This window comes from Petromyzon marinus, unplaced genomic scaffold (genome assembly GCF_048934315.1).
Source record: "Petromyzon marinus isolate PM22_M1 ecotype Great Lakes invasive population unplaced genomic scaffold, UKy_Petmar_22M1.pri1.0 PM_G_Scaffold_4, whole genome shotgun sequence".
NCBI classification, from domain to species: Eukaryota; Metazoa; Chordata; class Hyperoartia; order Petromyzontiformes; family Petromyzontidae; genus Petromyzon; species Petromyzon marinus.
This window is the reverse complement of record NW_027422983.1, coordinates 7,189,471-7,213,730: the sequence shown is the minus strand read 5'-3', so window position 1 is coordinate 7,213,730 and position 24,260 is coordinate 7,189,471. Positions and strand designations below refer to the sequence as shown.

At 36.2% G+C, this 24,260-nt stretch overlaps 1 protein-coding gene across 1 annotated transcript in view; it reads left to right on the top strand.

The window, feature by feature from the left end:
* LOC142916570 (uncharacterized) overlaps positions 1–24,260 on the top strand; it is a 34,272-nt gene continuing 10,012 nt past the window's right edge. Inside the window, exon 1 of the mRNA XM_076061690.1 lies at positions 1–112. Coding sequence (XP_075917805.1) covers positions 62–112 — 51 coding nt within the window. The 5' untranslated portion in view covers positions 1–61. The remainder of the gene's footprint in view (positions 113–24,260) is intronic.

The following is a 24,260-nucleotide window of genomic DNA, read 5'->3' as shown; positions in this document are numbered from 1 at the left end:
GCGCCATTTTGAGAGTCGTGAGGTGCGGATTTGATTTTTTTCGGAGCAGAAATTAACGACGATGACGACCCCCCAGGGGTGCGAGATCGCCTCTCGTGAGGGAAAACATGAGGTAAAAAGTGGCCTCAAATGTCCAGCCCGTGATTCGCAGATAGTTTAAATATGCACTGTTGAATTTATGGGCAGTGTTGGGTCTATGGGGCGGTGCTGAATCTATGGGGCAGTGTTGAGTCTATGGGCAGTGCTGAGTCTATGGGGCAGTGCTGAGTCTATGGGGCAGTGTTGAGTCTATGGTGCAGTGTTGAGTCTATGGGGCAGTGTTGAGTCTATGGGCAGTGCTGAGTCTATGGGGCAGTGCTGAGTCTATGGTGCAGTGTTGAGTCTATGGGGCAGTGTTGAGTCTATGGGCAGTGCTGAGTCTATGGGGCAGTGTTGAGTCTATGGTGCAGTGCTGAGTCTATGGGGCAGTGCTGAGTCTATGGGGCAGTGCTGAGTCTATGGGGCAGTGCTGAGTATATGGGGCAGTGCTGAGTCTATGGGGCAGTGCTGAGTCTATGGGACAGTGCTGAGTCTATGGGCAGTGCTGAGTCTATGGGGCAGTGCTGAGTTTATGGTGCAGTGTTGAGTCTATGGGCAGTGTTGAGTCTATGGTGCAGTGCTGAGTCTATGGGACAGTGCTGAGTCTATGGGGCAGTGCTGAGTCTATGGCACAGTGTTGAGTCTATGGGACAGTGCTGAGTCTATGGGGCAGTGCTGAGGCTATGGTCATTGACAAAATACAAACGATTTAATTTGTGAATAGTTTACCTCGTGAGGGGCATAAGATGTGCCAGTATTCGTCGAGATGACTGTTTTCTTTACACCCCGCGAGTAATTTATTGCTTAAAGGAGACATCGTGGAGGGAAACAATGGGAGTGATATAAAACTACATCTGTGTGCTTTGTGGTTGTTCCTACACGAATGTAGACTGTAGTAATGGTTATTAACCAGAGTGTACTGACAGTCTATAATGTAGACTGTAGCCTGGTTATTAAGTATGGTGAGTGTACTGACAGTCTATAATGTAGACTGTAGTAATGGTTATTAAGTATGGTGAGTGTACTGACAGTCTATAATGTAGACTGTGGTAATGGTTATTAAGTATGGTGAGTGTACTAACAGTCTATAATGTAGACTGTAGCCTGGTTATTAAGTATGGTGAGTGTACTGACAGTCTATAATGTAGACTGTAGTAATGGTTATTAAGTATGGTGAGTGTACTGACAGTCTATAATGTAGACTGTAGTAATGGTTATTAAGTATGGTGAGTGTACTGACAGTCTATAATGTAGACTGTAGTAATGGTTATTAACCAGAGTGTACTGACAGTCTATAATGTAGACTGTAGTAATGGTTATTAAGTATGGTGAGTGTACTGACAGTCTATAATGTAGTCTGTAGCCTGGTTATTAAGTATGGTGAGTGTACTGACAGTCTATAATGTAGACTGTAGTAATGGTTATAAAGTATTGTGAGTGTACTGACAGTCTATAATGTAGACTGTAGCCTGGTTATTAAGTATGGTGAGTGTACTGAGAGTCTATAATGTAGACTGTAGCCTGGTTATTAAGTATGGTGAGTGTACTGACAGTCTATAATGTAAACTGTAGCCTGGTTATTAAGTATGGTGAGTGTAATGAGAGTCTATAATGTAGACTGTAGTAATGGTTATTAAGTATGGTAAGTGTATTGAGAGTCTATAATGTAGACTGTAGCCTGGTTATTAAGTATGGTGAGTGTACTGACAGTCTATAATGTAGACTGTAGTCATGGTTATTAATTCTGGGTGAGTGTACTGACAGTCTATAATGTAGACTGTAGTAATGGTTATTAAGTATGGTGAGTGTACTGATAGTCTTTAATGTAGACTGTAGTAATGGTTATTAAGTATGGTGAGTGTACTGGCAGTCTATAATGTAGACTGTAGTAATGGTTATTAAGCTGAGTGAGTGTACTAGCAGTCTATAATGTAGACTGTAGCCTGGTTATTAAGCTGGGTGAGTGTACTGAAAGTCTATAATGTAGACTGCAGTAATGGTTATTAAGTATGGTGAGTGTACTGACAGTCTATAATGTAGACTGTAGTAATGGTTATTAAGTATGGTGAGTGTACTGACAGTCTATAATGTAGACTGTTGTAATGGTTATTAAGTATGGTGAGTGTGCTGACAGTCTATAATGTAGACTGTAGCCTGGTTATTAAGTATGGTGAGTGTACTGACAGTCTATAATGTAGACTGTAGTAATGGTTAAGTATGGTGAGTGTACTGACAGTCTATAATGTAGACTGTAGTAATGGTTATTAAGTATGGTGAGTGTACTGACAGTCTATAATGTAGTCTGTAGCCTGGTTATTAAGTATGGTGAGGGTACTGACAGTCTATAATGTAGACTGTAGTAATGGTTATTAAGTATTGTGAGTGTACTGACAGTCTATAATGTAGACTGTAGCCTGGTTATTAAGTATGGTGAGTGTACTGACAGTCTATAATGTAGACTGTAGTAATGGTTATTAAGCTGAGTGAGTGTACTGACAGTTTATAATGTAGACTGTAGTAATGGTTATTAAGTATGGTGAGTGTACTGAGAGTCTATAATGTAGACTGTAGTAATGGTTATTAAGTATGGTGAGTGTACTGGCAGTCTATAATGTAGACTGTAGTAATGGTTATTAAGCTGAGTGAGTGTACTAGCAGTCTATAATGTAGACTGTAGCCTGGTTATTAGGCTGGGTGAGTGTACAGAAAGTCTATAATGTAGACTGTAGTAATGGTTATTAAGTATACTGAGTGTACTGACAGTCTATAATGTAGACTGTAGCCTGGTTATTAAGTATGGTGAGTGTACTGAGAGTCTATAATGTAGACTGTAGTAATGGTTATTAATTCTGGGTGAGTGTACTGACAGTCTATAATGTAGACTGTAGTAATGGTTATTAAGTATTGTGAGTGTACTGGCAGTCTATAATGTAGACTGTAGTAATGGTTATTAAGCTGAGTGAGTGTACTAGCAGTCTATAATGTAGACTGTAGCCTGGTTATTAAGCTGGGTGAGTGTACTGAAAGTCTATAATGTAGACTGTAGTAATGGTTATTAAGTATGGTGAGTGTACTGACAGTCTATAATGTAGACTGTAGTAATGGTTATTAAGCTGAGTGAGTGTACTGATAGTCTTTAATGTAGACTGTAGTAATGGTTATTAAGTATGGTAAGTGTACTGAGAGTCTATAATGTAGACTGTAGCCTGGTTATTAAGTATGGTGAGTGTACTGACAGTCTATAATGTAGACTGTAGTAATGGTTATTAATTCTGGGTGAGTGTACTGACAGTCTATAATGTAGACTGTAGTAATGGTTATTAAGTATGGTGAGTGTACTGATAGTCTTTAATGTAGACTGTAGTAATGGTTATTAAGTATGGTGAGTGTACTGGCAGTCTATAATGTAGACTGTAGTAATGGTTATTAAGCTGAGTGAGTGTACTAGCAGTCTATAATGTAGACTGTAGCCTGGTTATTAAGCTGGGTGAGTGTACTGAAAGTCTATAATGTAGACTGTAGTAATGGTTATTAAGTATGGTGAGTGTACTGACAGTCTATAATGTAGACTGTAGTAATGGTTATTAAGTATGGTGAGTGTACTGACAGTCTATAATGTAGACTGTTGTAATGGTTATTAAGTATGGTGAGTGTGCTGACAGTCTATAATGTAGACTGTAGCCTGGTTATTAAGTATGGTGAGTGTACTGACAGTCTATAATGTAGACTGTTGTAATGGTTATTAAGTATGGTGAGTGTGCTGACAGTCTATAATGTAGACTGTAGCCTGGTTATTAAGTATGGTGAGTGTACTGACAGTCTATAATGTAGTCTGTAGCCTGGTTATTAAGTATGGTGAGGGTACTGACAGTCTATAATGTAGACTGTAGTAATGGTTATTAAGTATTGTGAGTGTACTGACAGTCTATAATGTAGACTGTAGCCTGGTTATTAAGTATGGTGAGTGTACTGACAGTCTATAATGTAGACTGTAGTAATGGTTATTAAGCTGAGTGAGTGTACTGACAGTTTATAATGTAGACTGTAGTAATGGTTATTAAGTATGGTGAGTGTACTGAGAGTCTATAATGTAGACTGTAGCCTGGTTATTAAGTATGGTGAGTGTAATGACAGTCTATAATGTAAACTGTAGCCTGGTTATTAAGCATGGTGAGTGTACTGAGAGTCTATAATGTAGACTGTAGTAATGGTTATTAATTCTGGGTGAGTGTACTGACAGTCTATAATGTAGACTGTAGTAATGGTTATTAAGTATGGTGAGTGTACTGACAGTCTATAATGTAGACTGTAGTAATGGTTATTAAGCTGAGTGAGTGTACTGACAGTTTATAATGTAGACTGTAGTAATGGTTATTAAGTATGGTGAGTGTACTGAGAGTCTATAATGTAGACTGTAGCCTGGTTATTAAGTATGGTGAGTGTAATGACAGTCTATAATGTAAACTGTAGCCTGGTTATTAAGCATGGTGAGTGTACTGAGAGTCTATAATGTAGACTGTAGTAATGGTTATTAAGCTGAGTGAGTGTACTAGCAGTCTATAATGTAGACTGTAGCCTGGTTATTAGGCTGGGTGAGTGTACAGAAAGTCTATAATGTAGACTGTAGTAATGGTTATTAAGTATGGTGAGTGTACTGACAGTCTATAATGTAGACTGTAGCCTGGTTATTAAGTATGGTGAGTGTACTGAGAGTCTATAATGTAGACTGTAGTAATGGTTATTAATTCTGGGTGAGTGTACTGACAGTCTATAATGTAGACTGTAGTAATGGTTATTAAGTATTGTGAGTGTACTGGCAGTCTATAATGTAGACTGTAGTAATGGTTATTAAGCTGAGTGAGTGTACTAGCAGTCTATAATGTAGACTGTAGCCTGGTTATTAAGCTGGGTGAGTGTACTGAAAGTCTATAATGTAGACTGTAGTAATGGTTATTAAGTATGGTGAGTGTACTGACAGTCTATAATGTAGACTGTAGTAATGGTTATTAAGCTGAGTGAGTGTACTGATAGTCTTTAATGTAGACTGTAGTAATGGTTATTAAGTATGGTAAGTGTACTGAGAGTCTATAATGTAGACTGTAGCCTGGTTATTAAGTATGGTGAGTGTACTGACAGTCTATAATGTAGACTGTAGTAATGGTTATTAATTCTGGGTGAGTGTACTGACAGTCTATAATGTAGACTGTAGTAATGGTTATTAAGTATGGTGAGTGTACTGACAGTCTATAATGTAGTCTGTAGCCTGGTTATTAAGTATGGTGAGTGTACTGACAGTCTATAATGTAGACTGTAGTAATGGTTATTAAGTATTGTGAGTGTACTGACAGTCTATAATGTAGACTGTAGCCTGGTTATTAAGTATGGTGAGTGTACTGACAGTCTATAATGTAGACTGTAGTAATGGTTATTAAGCTGAGTGAGTGTACTGACAGTTTATAATGTAGACTGTAGTAATGGTTATTAAGTATGGTGAGTGTACTGAGAGTCTATAATGTAGACTGTAGCCTGGTTATTAAGTATGGTGAGTGTACTGACAGTCTATAATGTAAACTGTAGCCTGGTTATTAAGTATGGTGAGTGTAATGAGAGTCTATAATGTAGACTGTAGTAATGGTTATTAAGTATGGTAAGTGTATTGAGAGTCTATAATGTAGACTGTAGCCTGGTTATTAAGTATGGTGAGTGTACTGACAGTCTATAATGTAGACTGTAGTCATGGTTATTAATTCTGGGTGAGTGTACTGACAGTCTATAATGTAGACTGTAGTAATGGTTATTAAGTATGGTGAGTGTACTGATAGTCTTTAATGTAGACTGTAGTAATGGTTATTAAGTATGGTGAGTGTACTGGCAGTCTATAATGTAGACTGTAGTAATGGTTATTAAGCTGAGTGAGTGTACTAGCAGTCTATAATGTAGACTGTAGCCTGGTTATTAAGCTGGGTGAGTGTACTGAAAGTCTATAATGTAGACTGTAGTAATGGTTATTAAGTATGGTGAGTGTACTGACAGTCTATAATGTAGACTGTAGTAATGGTTATTAAGTATGGTGAGTGTACTGACAGTCTATAATGTAGACTGTTGTAATGGTTATTAAGTATGGTGAGTGTACTGACAGTCTATAATGTAGTCTGTAGCCTGGTTATTAAGTATGGTGAGGGTACTGACAGTCTATAATGTAGACTGTAGTAATGGTTATTAAGTATGGTGAGTGTACTGACAGTCTATAATGTAGTCTGTAGCCTGGTTATTAAGTATGGTGAGGGTACTGACAGTCTATAATGTAGACTGTAGTAATGGTTATTAAGTATTGTGAGTGTACTGACAGTCTATAATGTAGACTGTAGCCTGGTTATTAAGTATGGTGAGTGTACTGACAGTCTATAATGTAGACTGTAGTAATGGTTATTAAGCTGAGTGAGTGTACTGACAGTTTATAATGTAGACTGTAGTAATGGTTATTAAGTATGGTGAGTGTACTGAGAGTCTATAATGTAGACTGTAGCCTGGTTATTAAGTATGGTGAGTGTAATGACAGTCTATAATGTAAACTGTAGCCTGGTTATTAAGCATGGTGAGTGTACTGAGAGTCTATAATGTAGACTGTAGTAATGGTTATTAATTCTGGGTGAGTGTACTGACAGTCTATAATGTAGACTGTAGTAATGGTTATTAAGTATGGTGAGTGTACTGATAGTCTTTAATGTAGACTGTAGTAATGGTTATTAAGTATGGTGAGTGTACTGGCAGTCTATAATGTAGACTGTAGTAATGGTTATTAAGCTGAGTGAGTGTACTAGCAGTCTATAATGTAGACTGTAGCCTGGTTATTAGGCTGGGTGAGTGTACAGAAAGTCTATAATGTAGACTGTAGTAATGGTTATTAAGTATGGTGAGTGTACTGACAGTCTATAATGTAGACTGTAGCCTGGTTATTAAGTATGGTGAGTGTACTGAGAGTCTATAATGTAGACTGTAGTAATGGTTATTAATTCTGGGTGAGTGTACTGACAGTCTATAATGTAGACTGTAGTAATGGTTATTAAGTATTGTGAGTGTACTGACAGTCTATAATGTAGACTGTAGTAATGGTTATTAAGCTGAGTGAGTGTACTGATAGTCTTTAATGTAGACTGTAGTAATGGTTATTAAGTATGGTAAGTGTACTGAGAGTCTATAATGTAGACTGTAGCCTGGTTATTAAGTATGGTGAGTGTACTGACAGTCTATAATGTAGACTGTAGTAATGGTTATTAATTCTGGGTGAGTGTACTGACAGTCTATAATGTAGACTGTAGTAATGGTTATTAAGTATGGTGAGTGTACTGATAGTCTTTAATGTAGACTGTAGTAATGGTTATTAAGTATGGTGAGTGTACTGGCAGTCTATAATGTAGACTGTAGTAATGGTTATTAAGCTGAGTGAGTGTACTAGCAGTCTATAATGTAGACTGTAGCCTGGTTATTAAGCTGGGTGAGTGTACTGAAAGTCTATAATGTAGACTGTAGTAATGGTTATTAAGTATGGTGAGTGTACTGACAGTCTATAATGTAGACTGTAGTAATGGTTATTAAGTATGGTGAGTGTACTGACAGTCTATAATGTAGACTGTTGTAATGGTTATTAAGTATGGTGAGTGTGCTGACAGTCTATAATGTAGACTGTAGCCTGGTTATTAAGTATGGTGAGTGTACTGACAGTCTATAATGTAGACTGTAGTAATGGTTAAGTATGGTGAGTGTACTGACAGTCTATAATGTAGACTGTAGTAATGGTTATTAAGTATGGTGAGTGTACTGACAGTCTATAATGTAGTCTGTAGCCTGGTTATTAAGTATGGTGAGGGTACTGACAGTCTATAATGTAGACTGTAGTAATGGTTATTAAGTATTGTGAGTGTACTGACAGTCTATAATGTAGACTGTAGCCTGGTTATTAAGTATGGTGAGTGTACTGACAGTCTATAATGTAGACTGTAGTAATGGTTATTAAGCTGAGTGAGTGTACTGACAGTTTATAATGTAGACTGTAGTAATGGTTATTAAGTATGGTGAGTGTACTGAGAGTCTATAATGTAGACTGTAGCCTGGTTATTAAGTATGGTGAGTGTAATGACAGTCTATAATGTAAACTGTAGCCTGGTTATTAAGCATGGTGAGTGTACTGAGAGTCTATAATGTAGACTGTAGTAATGGTTATTAATTCTGGGTGAGTGTACTGACAGTCTATAATGTAGACTGTAGTAATGGTTATTAAGTATGGTGAGTGTACTGACAGTCTATAATGTAGACTGTAGTAATGGTTATTAAGCTGAGTGAGTGTACTGACAGTTTATAATGTAGACTGTAGTAATGGTTATTAAGTATTGTGAGTGTACTGGCAGTCTATAATGTAGACTGTAGTAATGGTTATTAAGCTGAGTGAGTGTACTGATAGTCTTTAATGTAGACTGTAGTAATGGTTATTAAGTATGGTAAGTGTACTGAGAGTCTATAATGTAGACTGTAGCCTGGTTATTAAGTATGGTGAGTGTACTGACAGTCTATAATGTAGACTGTAGTAATGGTTATTAATTCTGGGTGAGTGTACTGACAGTCTATAATGTAGACTGTAGTAATGGTTATTAAGTATGGTGAGTGTACTGACAGTCTATAATGTAGTCTGTAGCCTGGTTATTAAGTATGGTGAGTGTACTGACAGTCTATAATGTAGACTGTAGTAATGGTTATTAAGTATTGTGAGTGTACTGACAGTCTATAATGTAGACTGTAGCCTGGTTATTAAGTATGGTGAGTGTACTGACAGTCTATAATGTAGACTGTAGTAATGGTTATTAAGCTGAGTGAGTGTACTGACAGTTTATAATGTAGACTGTAGTAATGGTTATTAAGTATGGTGAGTGTACTGAGAGTCTATAATGTAGACTGTAGCCTGGTTATTAAGTATGGTGAGTGTACTGACAGTCTATAATGTAAACTGTAGCCTGGTTATTAAGTATGGTGAGTGTACTGAGAGTCTATAATGTAGACTGTAGTAATGGTTATTAAGTATGGTAAGTGTATTGAGAGTCTATAATGTAGACTGTAGCCTGGTTATTAAGTATGGTGAGTGTACTGACAGTCTATAATGTAGACTGTAGTCATGGTTATTAATTCTGGGTGAGTGTACTGACAGTCTATAATGTAGACTGTAGTAATGGTTATTAAGTATGGTGAGTGTACTGATAGTCTTTAATGTAGACTGTAGTAATGGTTATTAAGTATGGTGAGTGTACTGGCAGTCTATAATGTAGACTGTAGTAATGGTTATTAAGCTGAGTGAGTGTACTAGCAGTCTATAATGTAGACTGTAGCCTGGTTATTAAGCTGGGTGAGTGTACTGAAAGTCTATAATGTAGACTGTAGTAATGGTTATTAAGTATGGTGAGTGTACTGACAGTCTATAATGTAGACTGTAGTAATGGTTATTAAGCTGAGTGAGTGTACTGATAGTCTTTAATGTAGACTGTAGTAATGGTTATTAAGTATGGTAAGTGTACTGAGAGTCTATAATGTAGACTGTAGCCTGGTTATTAAGTATGGTGAGTGTACTGACAGTCTATAATGTAGACTGTAGTAATGGTTATTAATTCTGGGTGAGTGTACTGACAGTCTATAATGTAGACTGTAGTAATGGTTATTAAGTATGGTGAGTGTACTGACAGTCTATAATGTAGTCTGTAGCCTGGTTATTAAGTATGGTGAGTGTACTGACAGTCTATAATGTAGACTGTAGTAATGGTTATTAAGTATTGTGAGTGTACTGACAGTCTATAATGTAGACTGTAGCCTGGTTATTAAGTATGGTGAGTGTACTGACAGTCTATAATGTAGACTGTAGTAATGGTTATTAAGCTGAGTGAGTGTACTGACAGTTTATAATGTAGACTGTAGTAATGGTTATTAAGTATGGTGAGTGTACTGAGAGTCTATAATGTAGACTGTAGCCTGGTTATTAAGTATGGTGAGTGTACTGACAGTCTATAATGTAAACTGTAGCCTGGTTATTAAGTATGGTGAGTGTACTGAGAGTCTATAATGTAGACTGTAGTAATGGTTATTAAGTATGGTAAGTGTATTGAGAGTCTATAATGTAGACTGTAGCCTGGTTATTAAGTATGGTGAGTGTACTGACAGTCTATAATGTAGACTGTAGTAATGGTTATTAAGTATGGTGAGTGTACTGATAGTCTTTAATGTAGACTGTAGTAATGGTTATTAAGTATGGTGAGTGTACTGGCAGTCTATAATGTAGACTGTAGTAATGGTTATTAAGCTGAGTGAGTGTACTAGCAGTCTATAATGTAGACTGTAGCCTGGTTATTAAGCTGGGTGAGTGTACTGAAAGTCTATAATGTAGACTGTAGTAATGGTTATTAAGTATGGTGAGTGTACTGACAGTCTATAATGTAGACTGTAGCCTGGTTATTAAGTATGGTGAGTGTACTGACAGTCTATAATGTAGACTGTAGTAATGGTTATTAAGCTGAGTGAGTGTACTGACAGTTTATAATGTAGACTGTAGTAATGGTTATTAAGTATGGTGAGTGTACTGAGAGTCTATAATGTAGACTGTAGCCTGGTTATTAAGTATGGTGAGTGTAATGACAGTCTATAATGTAAACTGTAGCCTGGTTATTAAGCATGGTGAGTGTACTGAGAGTCTATAATGTAGACTGTAGTAATGGTTATTAATTCTGGGTGAGTGTACTGACAGTCTATAATGTAGACTGTAGTAATGGTTATTAAGTATGGTGAGTGTACTGACAGTCTATAATGTAGACTGTAGTAATGGTTATTAAGCTGAGTGAGTGTACTGACAGTTTATAATGTAGACTGTAGTAATGGTTATTAAGTATGGTGAGTGTACTGAGAGTCTATAATGTAGACTGTAGCCTGGTTATTAAGTATGGTGAGTGTAATGACAGTCTATAATGTAAACTGTAGCCTGGTTATTAAGCATGGTGAGTGTACTGAGAGTCTATAATGTAGACTGTAGTAATGGTTATTAATTCTGGGTGAGTGTACTGACAGTCTATAATGTAGACTGTAGTAATGGTTATTAAGTATGGTGAGTGTACTGATAGTCTTTAATGTAGACTGTAGTAATGGTTATTAAGTATAGTGAGTGTACTGGCAGTCTATAATGTAGACTGTAGTAATGGTTATTAAGCTGAGTGAGTGTACTAGCAGTCTATAATGTAGACTGTAGCCTGGTTATTAGGCTGGGTGAGTGTACAGAAAGTCTATAATGTAGACTGTAGTAATGGTTATTAAGTATGGTGAGTGTACTGACAGTCTATAATGTAGACTGTAGCCTGGTTATTAAGTATGGTGAGTGTACTGAGAGTCTATAATGTAGACTGTAGTAATGGTTATTAATTCTGGGTGAGTGTACTGACACTCTATAATGTAGACTGTAGTAATGGTTATTAAGTATTGTGAGTGTACTGGCAGTCTATAATGTAGACTGTAGTAATGGTTATTAAGCTGAGTGAGTGTACTAGCAGTCTATAATGTAGACTGTAGCCTGGTTATTAAGCTGGGTGAGTGTACTGAAAGTCTATAATGTAGACTGTAGTAATGGTTATTAAGTATGGTGAGTGTACTGACAGTCTATAATGTAGACTGTAGTAATGGTTATTAAGCTGAGTGAGTGTACTGATAGTCTTTAATGTAGACTGTAGTAATGGTTATTAAGTATGGTAAGTGTACTGAGAGTCTATAATGTAGACTGTAGCCTGGTTATTAAGTATGGTGAGTGTACTGACAGTCTATAATGTAGACTGTAGTAATGGTTATTAATTCTGGGTGAGTGTACTGACAGTCTATAATGTAGACTGTAGTAATGGTTATTAAGTATGGTGAGTGTACTGATAGTCTTTAATGTAGACTGTAGTAATGGTTATTTAGTATGGTGAGTGTACTGGCAGTCTATAATGTAGACTGTAGTAATGGTTATTAAGCTGAGTGAGTGTACTAGCAGTCTATAATGTAGACTGTAACCTGGTTATTAAGCTGGGTGAGTGTACTGAAAGTCTATAATGTAGACTGTAGTAATGGTTATTAAGTATGGTGAGTGTACTGACAGTCTATAATGTAGACTGTAGTAATGGTTATTAAGTATGGTGAGTGCACTGACAGTCTATAATGTAGACTGTTGTAATGGTTATTAAGTATGGTGAGTGTGCTGACAGTCTATAATGTAGACTGTAGCCTGGTTATTAAGTATGGTGAGTGTACTGACAGTCTATAATGTAGACTGTAGTAATGGTTAAGTATGGTGAGTGTACTGACAGTCTATAATGTAGACTGTAGTAATGGTTATTAAGTATGGTGAGTGTACTGACAGTCTATAATGTAGTCTGTAGCCTGGTTATTAAGTATGGTGAGTGTACTGACAGTCTATAATGTAGACTGTAGTAATGGTTATTAAGTATTGTGAGTGTACTGACAGTCTATAATGTAGACTGTAGCCTGGTTATTAAGTATGGTGAGTGTACTGACAGTCTATAATGTAGACTGTAGTAATGGTTATTAAGCTGAGTGAGTGTACTGACAGTTTATAATGTAGACTGTAGTAATGGTTATTAAGTATGGTGAGTGTACTGAGAGTCTATAATGTAGACTGTAGCCTGGTTATTAAGTATGGTGAGTGTAATGACAGTCTATAATGTAAACTGTAGCCTGGTTATTAAGTATGGTGAGTGTACTGACAGTCTATAATGTAGACTGTAGCCTGGTTATTAAGTATGGTGAGTGTACTGACAGTCTATAATGTAGACTGTAGCCTGGTTATTAAGTATGGTGAGTGTACTGACAGTCTATAATGTAGACTGTAGTAATGGTTATTAATTCTGGGTGAGTGTACTGACAGTCTATAATGTAGACTGTAGTAATGGTTATTAAGTATGGTGAGTGTACTGATAGTCTTTAATGTAGACTGTAGTAATGGTTATTAAGTATGGTGAGTGTACTGGCAGTCTATAATGTAGACTGTAGTAATGGTTATTAAGCTGAGTGAGTGTACTAGCAGTCTATAATGTAGACTGTAACCTGGTTATTAAGCTGGGTGAGTGTACTGAAAGTCTATAATGTAGACTGTAGTAATGGTTATTAAGTATGGTGAGTGTACTGACAGTCTATAATGTAGACTGTAGTAATGGTTATTAAGTATGGTGAGTGCACTGACAGTCTATAATGTAGACTGTTGTAATGGTTATTAAGTATGGTGAGTGTGCTGACAGTCTATAATGTAGACTGTAGTAATGGTTATTAAGCTGAGTGAGTGTACTGACAGTTTATAATGTAGACTGTAGTAATGGTTATTAAGTATGGTGAGTGTACTGAGAGTCTATAATGTAAACTGTAGCCTGGTTATTAAGCATGGTGAGTGTACTGAGAGTCTATAATGTAGACTGTAGTAATGGTTATTAATTCTGGGTGAGTGTACTGACAGTCTATAATGTAGACTGTAGTAATGGTTATTAAGTATGGTGAGTGTACTGATAGTCTTTAATGTAGACTGTAGTAATGGTTATTAAGTATGGTGAGTGTACTGGCAGTCTATAATGTAGACTGTAGTAATGGTTATTAAGCTGAGTGAGTGTACTAGCAGTCTATAATGTAGACTGTAGCCTGGTTATTAGGCTGGGTGAGTGTACAGAAAGTCTATAATGTAGACTGTAGTAATGGTTATTAAGTATGGTGAGTGTACTGACAGTCTATAATGTAGACTGTAGCCTGGTTATTAAGTATGGTGAGTGTACTGAGAGTCTATAATGTAGACTGTAGTAATGGTTATTAATTCTGGGTGAGTGTACTGACAGTCTATAATGTAGACTGTAGTAATGGTTATTAAGTATTGTGAGTGTACTGGCAGTCTATAATGTAGACTGTAGTAATGGTTATTAAGCTGAGTGAGTGTACTAGCAGTCTATAATGTAGACTGTAGCCTGGTTATTAAGCTGGGTGAGTGTACTGAAAGTCTATAATGTAGACTGTAGTAATGGTTATTAAGTATGGTGAGTGTAGTGACAGTCTATAATGTAGACTGTAGTAATGGTTATTAAGCTGAGTGAGTGTACTGACAGTCTATAATGTAGACTGTAGTAATGGTTATTAATTCTGGGTGAGTGTACTGACAGTCTATAATGTAGACTGTAGTAATGGTTATTAAGTATGGTGAGTGTACTGATAGTCTTTAATGTAGACTGTAGTAATGGTTATTAAGTATGGTGAGTGTACTGGCAGTCTATAATGTAGACTGTAGTAATGGTTATTAAGCTGAGTGAGTGTACTAGCAGTCTATAATGTAGACTGTAGCCTGGTTATTAAGCTGGGTGAGTGTACTGAAAGTCTATAATGTAGACTGTAGTAATGGTTATTAAGTATGGTGAGTGTACTGACAGTCTATAATGTAGACTGTAGTAATGGTTATTAAGTATGGTGAGTGTACTGACAGTCTATAATGTAGACTGTTGTAATGGTTATTAAGTATGGTGAGTGTGCTGACAGTCTATAATGTAGACTGTAGCCTGGTTATTAAGTATGGTGAGTGTACTGACAGTCTATAATGTAGACTGTAGTAATGGTTAAGTATGGTGAGTGTACTGACAGTCTATAATGTAGACTGCAGTAATGGTTATTAAGTATGGTGAGTGTACTGACAGTCTATAATGTAGTCTGTAGCCTGGTTATTAAGTATGGTGAGGGTACTGACAGTCTATAATGTAGACTGTAGTAATGGTTATTAAGTATTGTGAGTGTACTGACAGTCTATAATGTAGACTGTAGCCTGGTTATTAAGTATGGTGAGTGTACTGACAGTCTATAATGTAGACTGTAGTAATGGTTATTAAGCTGAGTGAGTGTACTGACAGTTTATAATGTAGACTGTAGTAATGGTTATTAAGTATGGTGAGTGTACTGAGAGTCTATAATGTAGACTGTAGCCTGGTTATTAAGTATGGTGAGTGTAATGACAGTCTATAATGTAAACTGTAGCCTGGTTATTAAGCATGGTGAGTGTACTGAGAGTCTATAATGTAGACTGTAGTAATGGTTATTAATTCTGGGTGAGTGTACTGACAGTCTATAATGTAGACTGTAGTAATGGTTATTAAGTATGGTGAGTGTACTGACAGTCTATAATGTAGACTGTAGTAATGGTTATTAAGCTGAGTGAGTGTACTGACAGTTTATAATGTAGACTGTAGTAATGGTTATTAAGTATGGTGAGTGTACTGAGAGTCTATAATGTAGACTGTAGCCTGGTTATTAAGTATGGTGAGTGTAATGACAGTCTATAATGTAAACTGTAGCCTGGTTATTAAGCATGGTGAGTGTACTGAGAGTCTATAATGTAGACTGTAGTAATGGTTATTAATTCTGGGTGAGTGTACTGACAGTCTATAATGTAGACTGTAGTAATGGTTATTAAGTATGGTGAGTGTACTGATAGTCTTTAATGTAGACTGTAGTAATGGTTATTAAGTATAGTGAGTGTACTGGCAGTCTATAATGTAGACTGTAGTAATGGTTATTAAGCTGAGTGAGTGTACTAGCAGTCTATAATGTAGACTGTAGCCTGGTTATTAGGCTGGGTGAGTGTACAGAAAGTCTATAATGTAGACTGTAGTAATGGTTATTAAGTATGGTGAGTGTACTGACAGTCTATAATGTAGACTGTAGCCTGGTTATTAAGTATGGTGAGTGTACTGAGAGTCTATAATGTAGACTGTAGTAATGGTTATTAATTCTGGGTGAGTGTACTGACACTCTATAATGTAGACTGTAGTAATGGTTATTAAGTATTGTGAGTGTACTGGCAGTCTATAATGTAGACTGTAGTAATGGTTATTAAGCTGAGTGAGTGTACTAGCAGTCTATAATGTAGACTGTAGCCTGGTTATTAAGCTGGGTGAGTGTACTGAAAGTCTATAATGTAGACTGTAGTAATGGTTATTAAGTATGGTGAGTGTACTGACAGTCTATAATGTAGACTGTAGTAATGGTTATTAAGCTGAGTGAGTGTACTGATAGTCTTTAATGTAGACTGTAGTAATGGTTATTAAGTATGGTAAGTGTACTGAGAGTCTATAATGTAGACTGTAGCCTGGTTATTAAGTATGGTGAGTGTACTGACAGTCTATAATGTAGACTGTAGTAATGGTTATTAATTCTGGGTGAGTGTACTGACAGTCTATAATGTAGACTGTAGTAATGGTTATTAAGTATGGTGAGTGTACTGATAGTCTTTAATGTAGACTGTAGTAATGGTTATTAAGTATGGTGAGTGTACTGGCAGTCTATAATGTAGACTGTAGTAATGGTTATTAAGCTGAGTGAGTGTACTAGCAGTCTATAATGTAGACTGTAACCTGGTTATTAAGCTGGGTGAGTGTACTGAAAGTCTATAATGTAGACTGTAGTAATGGTTATTAAGTATGGTGAGTGTACTGACAGTCTATAATGTAGACTGTAGTAATGGTTATTAAGTATGGTGAGTGCACTGACAGTCTATAATGTAGACTGTTGTAATGGTTATTAAGTATGGTGAGTGTGCTGACAGTCTATAATGTAGACTGTAGCCTGGTTATTAAGTATGGTGAGTGTACTGACAGTCTATAATGTAGACTGTAGTAATGGTTAAGTATGGTGAGTGTACTGACAGTCTATAATGTAGACTGTAGTAATGGTTATTAAGTATGGTGAGTGTACTGACAGTCTATAATGTAGTCTGTAGCCTGGTTATTAAGTATGGTGAGTGTACTGACAGTCTATAATGTAGACTGTAGTAATGGTTATTAAGCTGAGTGAGTGTACTGACAGTTTATAATGTAGACTGTAGTAATGGTTATTAAGTATGGTGAGTGTACTGAGAGTCTATAATGTAGACTGTAGCCTGGTTATTAAGTATGGTGAGTGAAATGACAGTCTATAATGTAAACTGTAGCCTGGTTATTAAGTATGGTGAGTGTACTGACAGTCTATAATGTAGACTGTAGCCTGGTTATTAAGTATGGTGAGTGTACTGACAGTCTATAATGTAGACTGTAGCCTGGTTATTAAGTATGGTGAGTGTACTGACAGTCTATAATGTAGACTGTAGTAATGGTTATTAATTCTGGGTGAGTGTACTGACAGTCTATAATGTAGACTGTAGTAATGGTTATTAAGTATGGTGAGTGTACTGATAGTCTTTAATGTAGACTGTAGTAATGGTTATTAAGTATGGTGAGTGTACTGGCAGTCTATAATGTAGACTGTAGTAATGGTTATTAAGCTGAGTGAGTGTACTAGCAGTCTATAATGTAGACTGTAACCTGGTTATTAAGCTGGGTGAGTGTACTGAAAGTCTATAATGTAGACTGTAGTAATGGTTATTAAGTATGGTGAGTGTACTGACAGTCTATAATGTAGACTGTAGTAATGGTTATTAAGTATGGTGAGTGCACTGACAGTCTATAATGTAGACTGTTGTAATGGTTATTAAGTATGGTGAGTGTGCTGACAGTCTATAATGTAGACTGTAGTAATGGTTATTAAGTATTGTGAGTGTACTGACAGTCTATAATGTAGACTGTAGCCTGGTTATTAAGTATGGTGAGTGTACTGACAGTCTATAATGTAGACTGTAGTAATGGTTATTAAGTATTGTGAGTGTACTGACAGTCTATAATGTAGACTGTAGCCTGGTTATTAAGTATGGTGAGTGTACTGACAGTCTATAATGTAGACTGTAGTAATGGTTATTAAGCTGAGTGAGTGTACTGACAGTTTATAATGTAGACTGTAGTAATGGTTATTAAGTATGGTGAGTGTACTGAGAGTCTATAATGTAGACTGTAGCCTGGTTATTAAGTATGGTGAGTGTAATGACAGTCTATAATGTAAACTGTAGCCTGGTTATTAAGTATGGTGAGTGTACTGACAGTCTATAATGTAGACTGTATTAATGGTTATTAAGTATGGTGAGTGTACTGACAGTCTATAATGTAGACTGTAGTAATGGTTAAGTATGGTGAGTGAGTTTACTGACAGTCTATAATGTAGACTGTAGTAATGGTTATTAAGTATGGTGAGTGTACTGACAGTCTATAATGTAGACTGTAGTAATGGTTATTAAGTATGGTGAGTGTACTGACAGTCTATAATGTAGACTGTAGTAATGGTTAAGTATGGTGAGTGTACTGACAGTCTATAATGTAGACTGTAGTAATGGTTATTAACCTGAGTGAGTTTATTGACAGTCTATAATGTAGACTGTAGTAATGGTTATTAAGTATGGTGAGTGTACTGACAGTCTATAATGTAGTCTGTAGTAATGGTTATTAAGTATGGTGAGTGTACTGACAGTCTATAATGTAGACTGTAGTAATGGTTATTAAGCTGAGTGAGTGTACTGACAGTCTATAATGTAGACTGTAGCCTGGTTATTAAGCTGAGTGTACTGACAGTCTATAATGTAGACTGTAGTAATGGTTATTTATTATGGTGAGTGTACTGACAGTCTATAATGTAGACTGTAGTAATGGTTATTAAGTATGGTGAGTTTACTGACAGTCTATAATGTAGACTGTAGTAATGGTTATTAACCTGAGTGAGTGTACTGACAGTCTATAATGTAGACTGTAGCCTTGTTCTTAACCTTGGTGAGTGTACTGACAGTCTATAATGTAGACTAGTAATGGTTATTAACCTGAGTGAGTGTACTGACAGTCTATAATGTAGACTGTAGTAATGGTTATTAAGCTGAGTGAGTGTACTGATAGTCTTTAATGTAGACTGTAGTAATGGTTATTAAGTATGGTAAGTGTACTGAGAGTCTATAATGTAGACTGTAGCCTGGTTATTAAGTATGGTGAGTGTACTGACAGTCTATAATGTAGACTGTAGTAATGGTTATTAATTCTGGGTGAGTGTACTGACAGTCTATAATGTAGACTGTAGTAATGGTTATTAAGTATGGTGAGTGTACTGATAGTCTTTAATGTAGACTGTAGTAATGGTTATTAAGTATGGTGAGTGTACTGGCAGTCTATAATGTAGACTGTAGTAATGGTTATTAAGCTGAGTGAGTGTACTAGCAGTCTATAATGTAGACTGTAACCTGGTTATTAAGCTGGGTGAGTGTACTGAAAGTCTATAATGTAGACTGTAGTAATGGTTATTAAATATGGTGAGTGTACTGACAGTCTATAATGTAGACTGTAGTAATGGTTATTAAGTATGGTGAGTGCACTGACAGTCTATAATGTAGACTGTTGTAATGGTTATTAAGTATGGTGAGTGTGCTGACAGTCTATAATGTAGACTGTAGTAATGGTTATTAAGTATTGTGAGTGTACTGACAGTCTATAATGTAGACTGTAGCCTGGTTATTAAGTATGGTGAGTGTACTGACAGTCTATAATGTAGACTGTAGTAATGGTTATTAAGTATTGTGAGTGTACTGACAGTCTATAATGTAGACTGTAGCCTGGTTATTAAGTATGGTGAGTGTACTGACAGTCTATAATGTAGACTGTAGTAATGGTTATTAAGCTGAGTGAGTGTACTGACAGTTTATAATGTAGACTGTAGTAATGGTTATTAAGTATGGTGAGTGTACTGAGAGTCTATAATGTAGACTGTAGCCTGGTTATTAAGTATGGTGAGTGTAATGACAGTCTATAATGTAGACTGTAGTAATGGTTATTAAGTATGGTGAGTGTACTGATAGTCTTTAATGTAGACTGTAGTAATGGTTATTAAGTATGGTGAGTGTACTGGCAGTCTATAATGTAGACTGTAGTAATGGTTATTAAGCTGAGTGAGTGTACTAGCAGTCTATAATGTAGACTGTAACCTGGTTATTAAGCTGGGTGAGTGTACTGAAAGTCTATAATGTAGACTGTAGTAATGGTTATTAAGTATGGTGAGTGTACTGACAGTCTATAATGTAGACTGTAGTAATGGTTATTAAGTATGGTGAGTGCACTGACAGTCTATAATGTAGACTGTTGTAATGGTTATTAAGTATGGTGAGTGTGCTGACAGTCTATAATGTAGACTGTAGTAATGGTTATTAAGTATTGTGAGTGTACTGACAGTCTATAATGTAGACTGTAGCCTGGTTATTAAGTATGGTGAGTGTACTGACAGTCTATAATGTAGACTGTAGTAATGGTTATTAAGTATTGTGAGTGTACTGACAGTCTATAATGTAGACTGTAGCCTGGTTATTAAGTATGGTGAGTGTACTGACAGTCTATAATGTAGACTGTAGTAATGGTTATTAAGCTGAGTGAGTGTACTGACAGTTTATAATGTAGACTGTAGTAATGGTTATTAAGTATGGTGAGTGTACTGAGAGTCTATAATGTAGACTGTAGCCTGGTTATTAAGTATGGTGAGTGTAATGACAGTCTATAATGTAAACTGTAGCCTGGTTATTAAGTATGGTGAGTGTACTGACAGTCTATAATGTAGACTGTATTAATGGTTATTAAGTATGGTGAGTGTACTGACAGTCTATAATGTAGACTGTAGTAATGGTTAAGTATAGTGAGTGAGTTTACTGACAGTCTATAATGTAGACTGTAGTAATGGTTATTAAGTATGGTGAGTGTACTGACAGTCTATAATGTAGACTGTAGTAATGGTTATTAAGTATGGTGAGTGTACTGACAGTCTATAATGTAGACTGTAGTAATGGTTAAGTATGGTGAGTGTACTGACAGTCTATAATGTAGACTGTAGTAATGGTTATTAACCTGAGTGAGTTTACTGACAGTCTATAATGTAGACTGTAGTAATGGTTATTAAGTATGGTGAGTGTACTGACAGTCTATAATGTAGACTGTAGTAATGGTTATTAAGTATGGTGAGTGTACTGACAGTCTATAATGTAGACTGTAGTAATGGTTATTAAGCTGAGTGAGTGTACTGACAGTCTATAATGTAGACTGTAGCCTGGTTATTAAGCTGAGTGTACTGACAGTCTATAATGTAGACTCTAGTAATGGTTATTTATTATGGTGAGTGTACTGACAGTCTATAATGTAGACTGTAGTAATGGTTATTAAGTATGGTGAGTTTACTGACAGTCTATAATGTAGACTGTAGTAATGGTTATTAACCTGAGTGAGTGTACTGACAGTCTATAATGTAGACTGTAGCCTTGTTCTTAACCTTGGTGAGTGTACTGACAGTCTATAATGTAGACGGTAGCCTGGTTATTAAGTATGGTGAGTGTACTGACAGTCTATAATGTAGACTGTAGTAATGGTTATTAAGCTGAGTGAGTGTACTGACAGTCTATAATGTAGACTGTAGCCTGGTTATTAAGCTGAGTGTACTGACAGTCTATAATGTAGACTGTAGCCTGGTTATTAAGTATGGTGAGTGTACTGACAGTCTATAATGTAGACTGTAGTAATGGTTATTAAGTATGGTGAGTGTGCTGACAGTCTAGAATGTAGACTGTAGCCTGGTTATTCAGCTGGGTGAGTGTACTGACAGTCTATAATGTAGACTGTAGTAATGGTTATTAAGTATGGTGAGTGTACTGACAGTCTATAATGTAGACGGTAGCCTGGTTATTAAGTATGGTGAGTGTACTGACAGTCTATAATGTAGACTGTAGTAATGGTTATTAAGCTGAGTGAGTGTACTGACAGTCTATAATGTAGACTGTAGCCTGGTTATTAAGCTGAGTGTACTGACAGTCTATAATGTAGACGGTAGCCTGGTTATTAAGTATGGTGAGTGTACTGACAGTCTATAATGTAGACTGTAGTAATGGTTATTAAGCTGAGTGAGTGTACTGACAGTCTATAATGTAGACTGTAGCCTGGTTATTAAGCTGAGTGTACTGACAGTCTATAATGTAGACTGTAGTAATGGTTATTTATTATGGTGAGTGTACTGACAGTCTATAATGTAGACTGTAGTAATGGTTATTAAGTATGGTGAGTTTACTGACAGTCTATATTGTAGACTGTAGTAATGGTTATTAAGTATTGTGAGTGTACTGACAGTCTATAATGTAGACTGTAGCCTGGTTATTAAGTATGGTGAGTGTACTGACAGTCTATAATGTAGACTGTAGTAATGGTTATTAAGCTGAGTGAGTGTACTGACAGTTTATAATGTAGACTGTAGTAATGGTTATTAAGTATGGTGAGTGTACTGACAGTCTATAATGTAGACTGTAGTAATGGTTATTAAGTATGGTGAGTGTACTGACAGTCTATAATGTAGACTGTAGTAATGGTTAAGTATGGTGAGTGAGTTTACTGACAGTCTATAATGTAGACTGTAGTAATGGTTATTAAGTATGGTGAGTGTACTGACAGTCTATAATGTAGACTGTAGTAATGGTTATTAAGTATGGTGAGTGTACTTACAGTCTATAATGTAGACTGTAGTAATGGTTAAGTATGGTGAGTGTACTGACAGTCTATAATGTAGACTGTAGTAATGGTTATTAACCTGAGTGAGTTTACTGACAGTCTATAATGTAGACTGTAGTAATGGTTATTAAGTATGGTGAGTGTACTGACAGTCTATAATGTAGACTGTAGTAATGGTTATTAAGTATGGTGAGTGTACTGACAGTCTATAATGTAGACTGTAGTAATGGTTATTAAGTATGGTGAGTGTACTGACAGTCTATAATGTAGACTGTAGTAATGGTTATTAAGTATGGTGAGTGTACTGAGAGTCTATAATGTAGACTGTAGCCTGGTTATTAAGTATGGTGAGTGTAATGACAGTCTATAATGTAAACTGTAGCCTGGTTATTAAGTATGGTGAGTGTACTGACAGTCTATAATGTAGACTGTAGTAATGGTTATTAAGTATGGTGAGTGTACTGACAGTCTATAATGTAGACTGTAGTAATGGTTAAGTATGGTGAGTGAGTTTACTGACAGTCTATAATGTAGACTGTAGTAATGGTTATTAAGTATGGTGAGTGTACTGACAGTCTATAATGTAGACTGTAGTAATGGTTATTAAGTATGGTGAGTGTACTTACAGTCTATAATGTAGACTGTAGTAATGGTTAGGTATGGTGAGTGTACTGACAGTCTATAATGTAGACTGTAGTAATGGTTATTAACCTGAGTGAGTTTACTGACAGTCTATAATGTAGACTGTAGTAATGGTTATTAAGTATGGTGAGTGTACTGACAGTCTATAATGTAGACTGTAGTAATGGTTATTAAGTATGGTGAGTGTACTGACAGTCTATAATGTAGACTGTAGTAATGGTTATTAAGTATGGTGAGTGTACTGACAGTCTATAATGTAGACTGTAGTAATGGTTATTCAGCTGGGTGAGTGTACTGACAGTCTATAATGTAGACTGTAGTAATGGTTATTAAGTATGGTGAGTGTACTGACAGTCTATAATGTAGACTGTAGTAATGGTTATTAAGTATGGTGAGTGTACTGACAGTCTAGAATGTAGACTGTAGCCTGGTTATTCAGCTGGGTGAGTGTACTGACAGTCTATAATGTAGACTGTAGTAATGGTTATTAAGTATGGTGAGTGTACTGACAGTCTATAATGTAGACGGTATCCTGGTTATTAAGTATGGTGAGTTTACTTACAGTCTATAATGTAGACTGTAGTAATGGTTATTAACCTGAGTGAGTGTACTGACAGTCTATAATGTAGACTGTAGCCTGGTTATTCAGCTGGGTGAGTGTACTGACAGTCTATAATGTAGACTGTAGCCTGGTTATTAAGAATGGTGAGTGTACTGACAGTCTATAATGTAGACTGTAGTAATAGTTATTAAGTATGGTGAGTGTACTGACAGTCTACAATGTAGACGGTATCCTGGTTATTAAGTATGGTGAGTTTACTTACAGTCTATAATGTAGACTGTAGTAATGGTTATTAACCTGAGTGAGTGTACTGACAGTCTATAATGTAGACTGTAGCCTGGTTATTCAGCTGGGTGAGTGTACTGACAGTCTATAATGTAGACTGTAGCCTGGTTATTAAGAATGGTGAGTGTACTGACAGTCTATAATGTAGACTGTAGTAATAGTTATTAAGTATGGTGAGTGTACTGACAGTCTACAATGTAGACTGTAGTAATGGTTATTAAGTATGGTGAGTG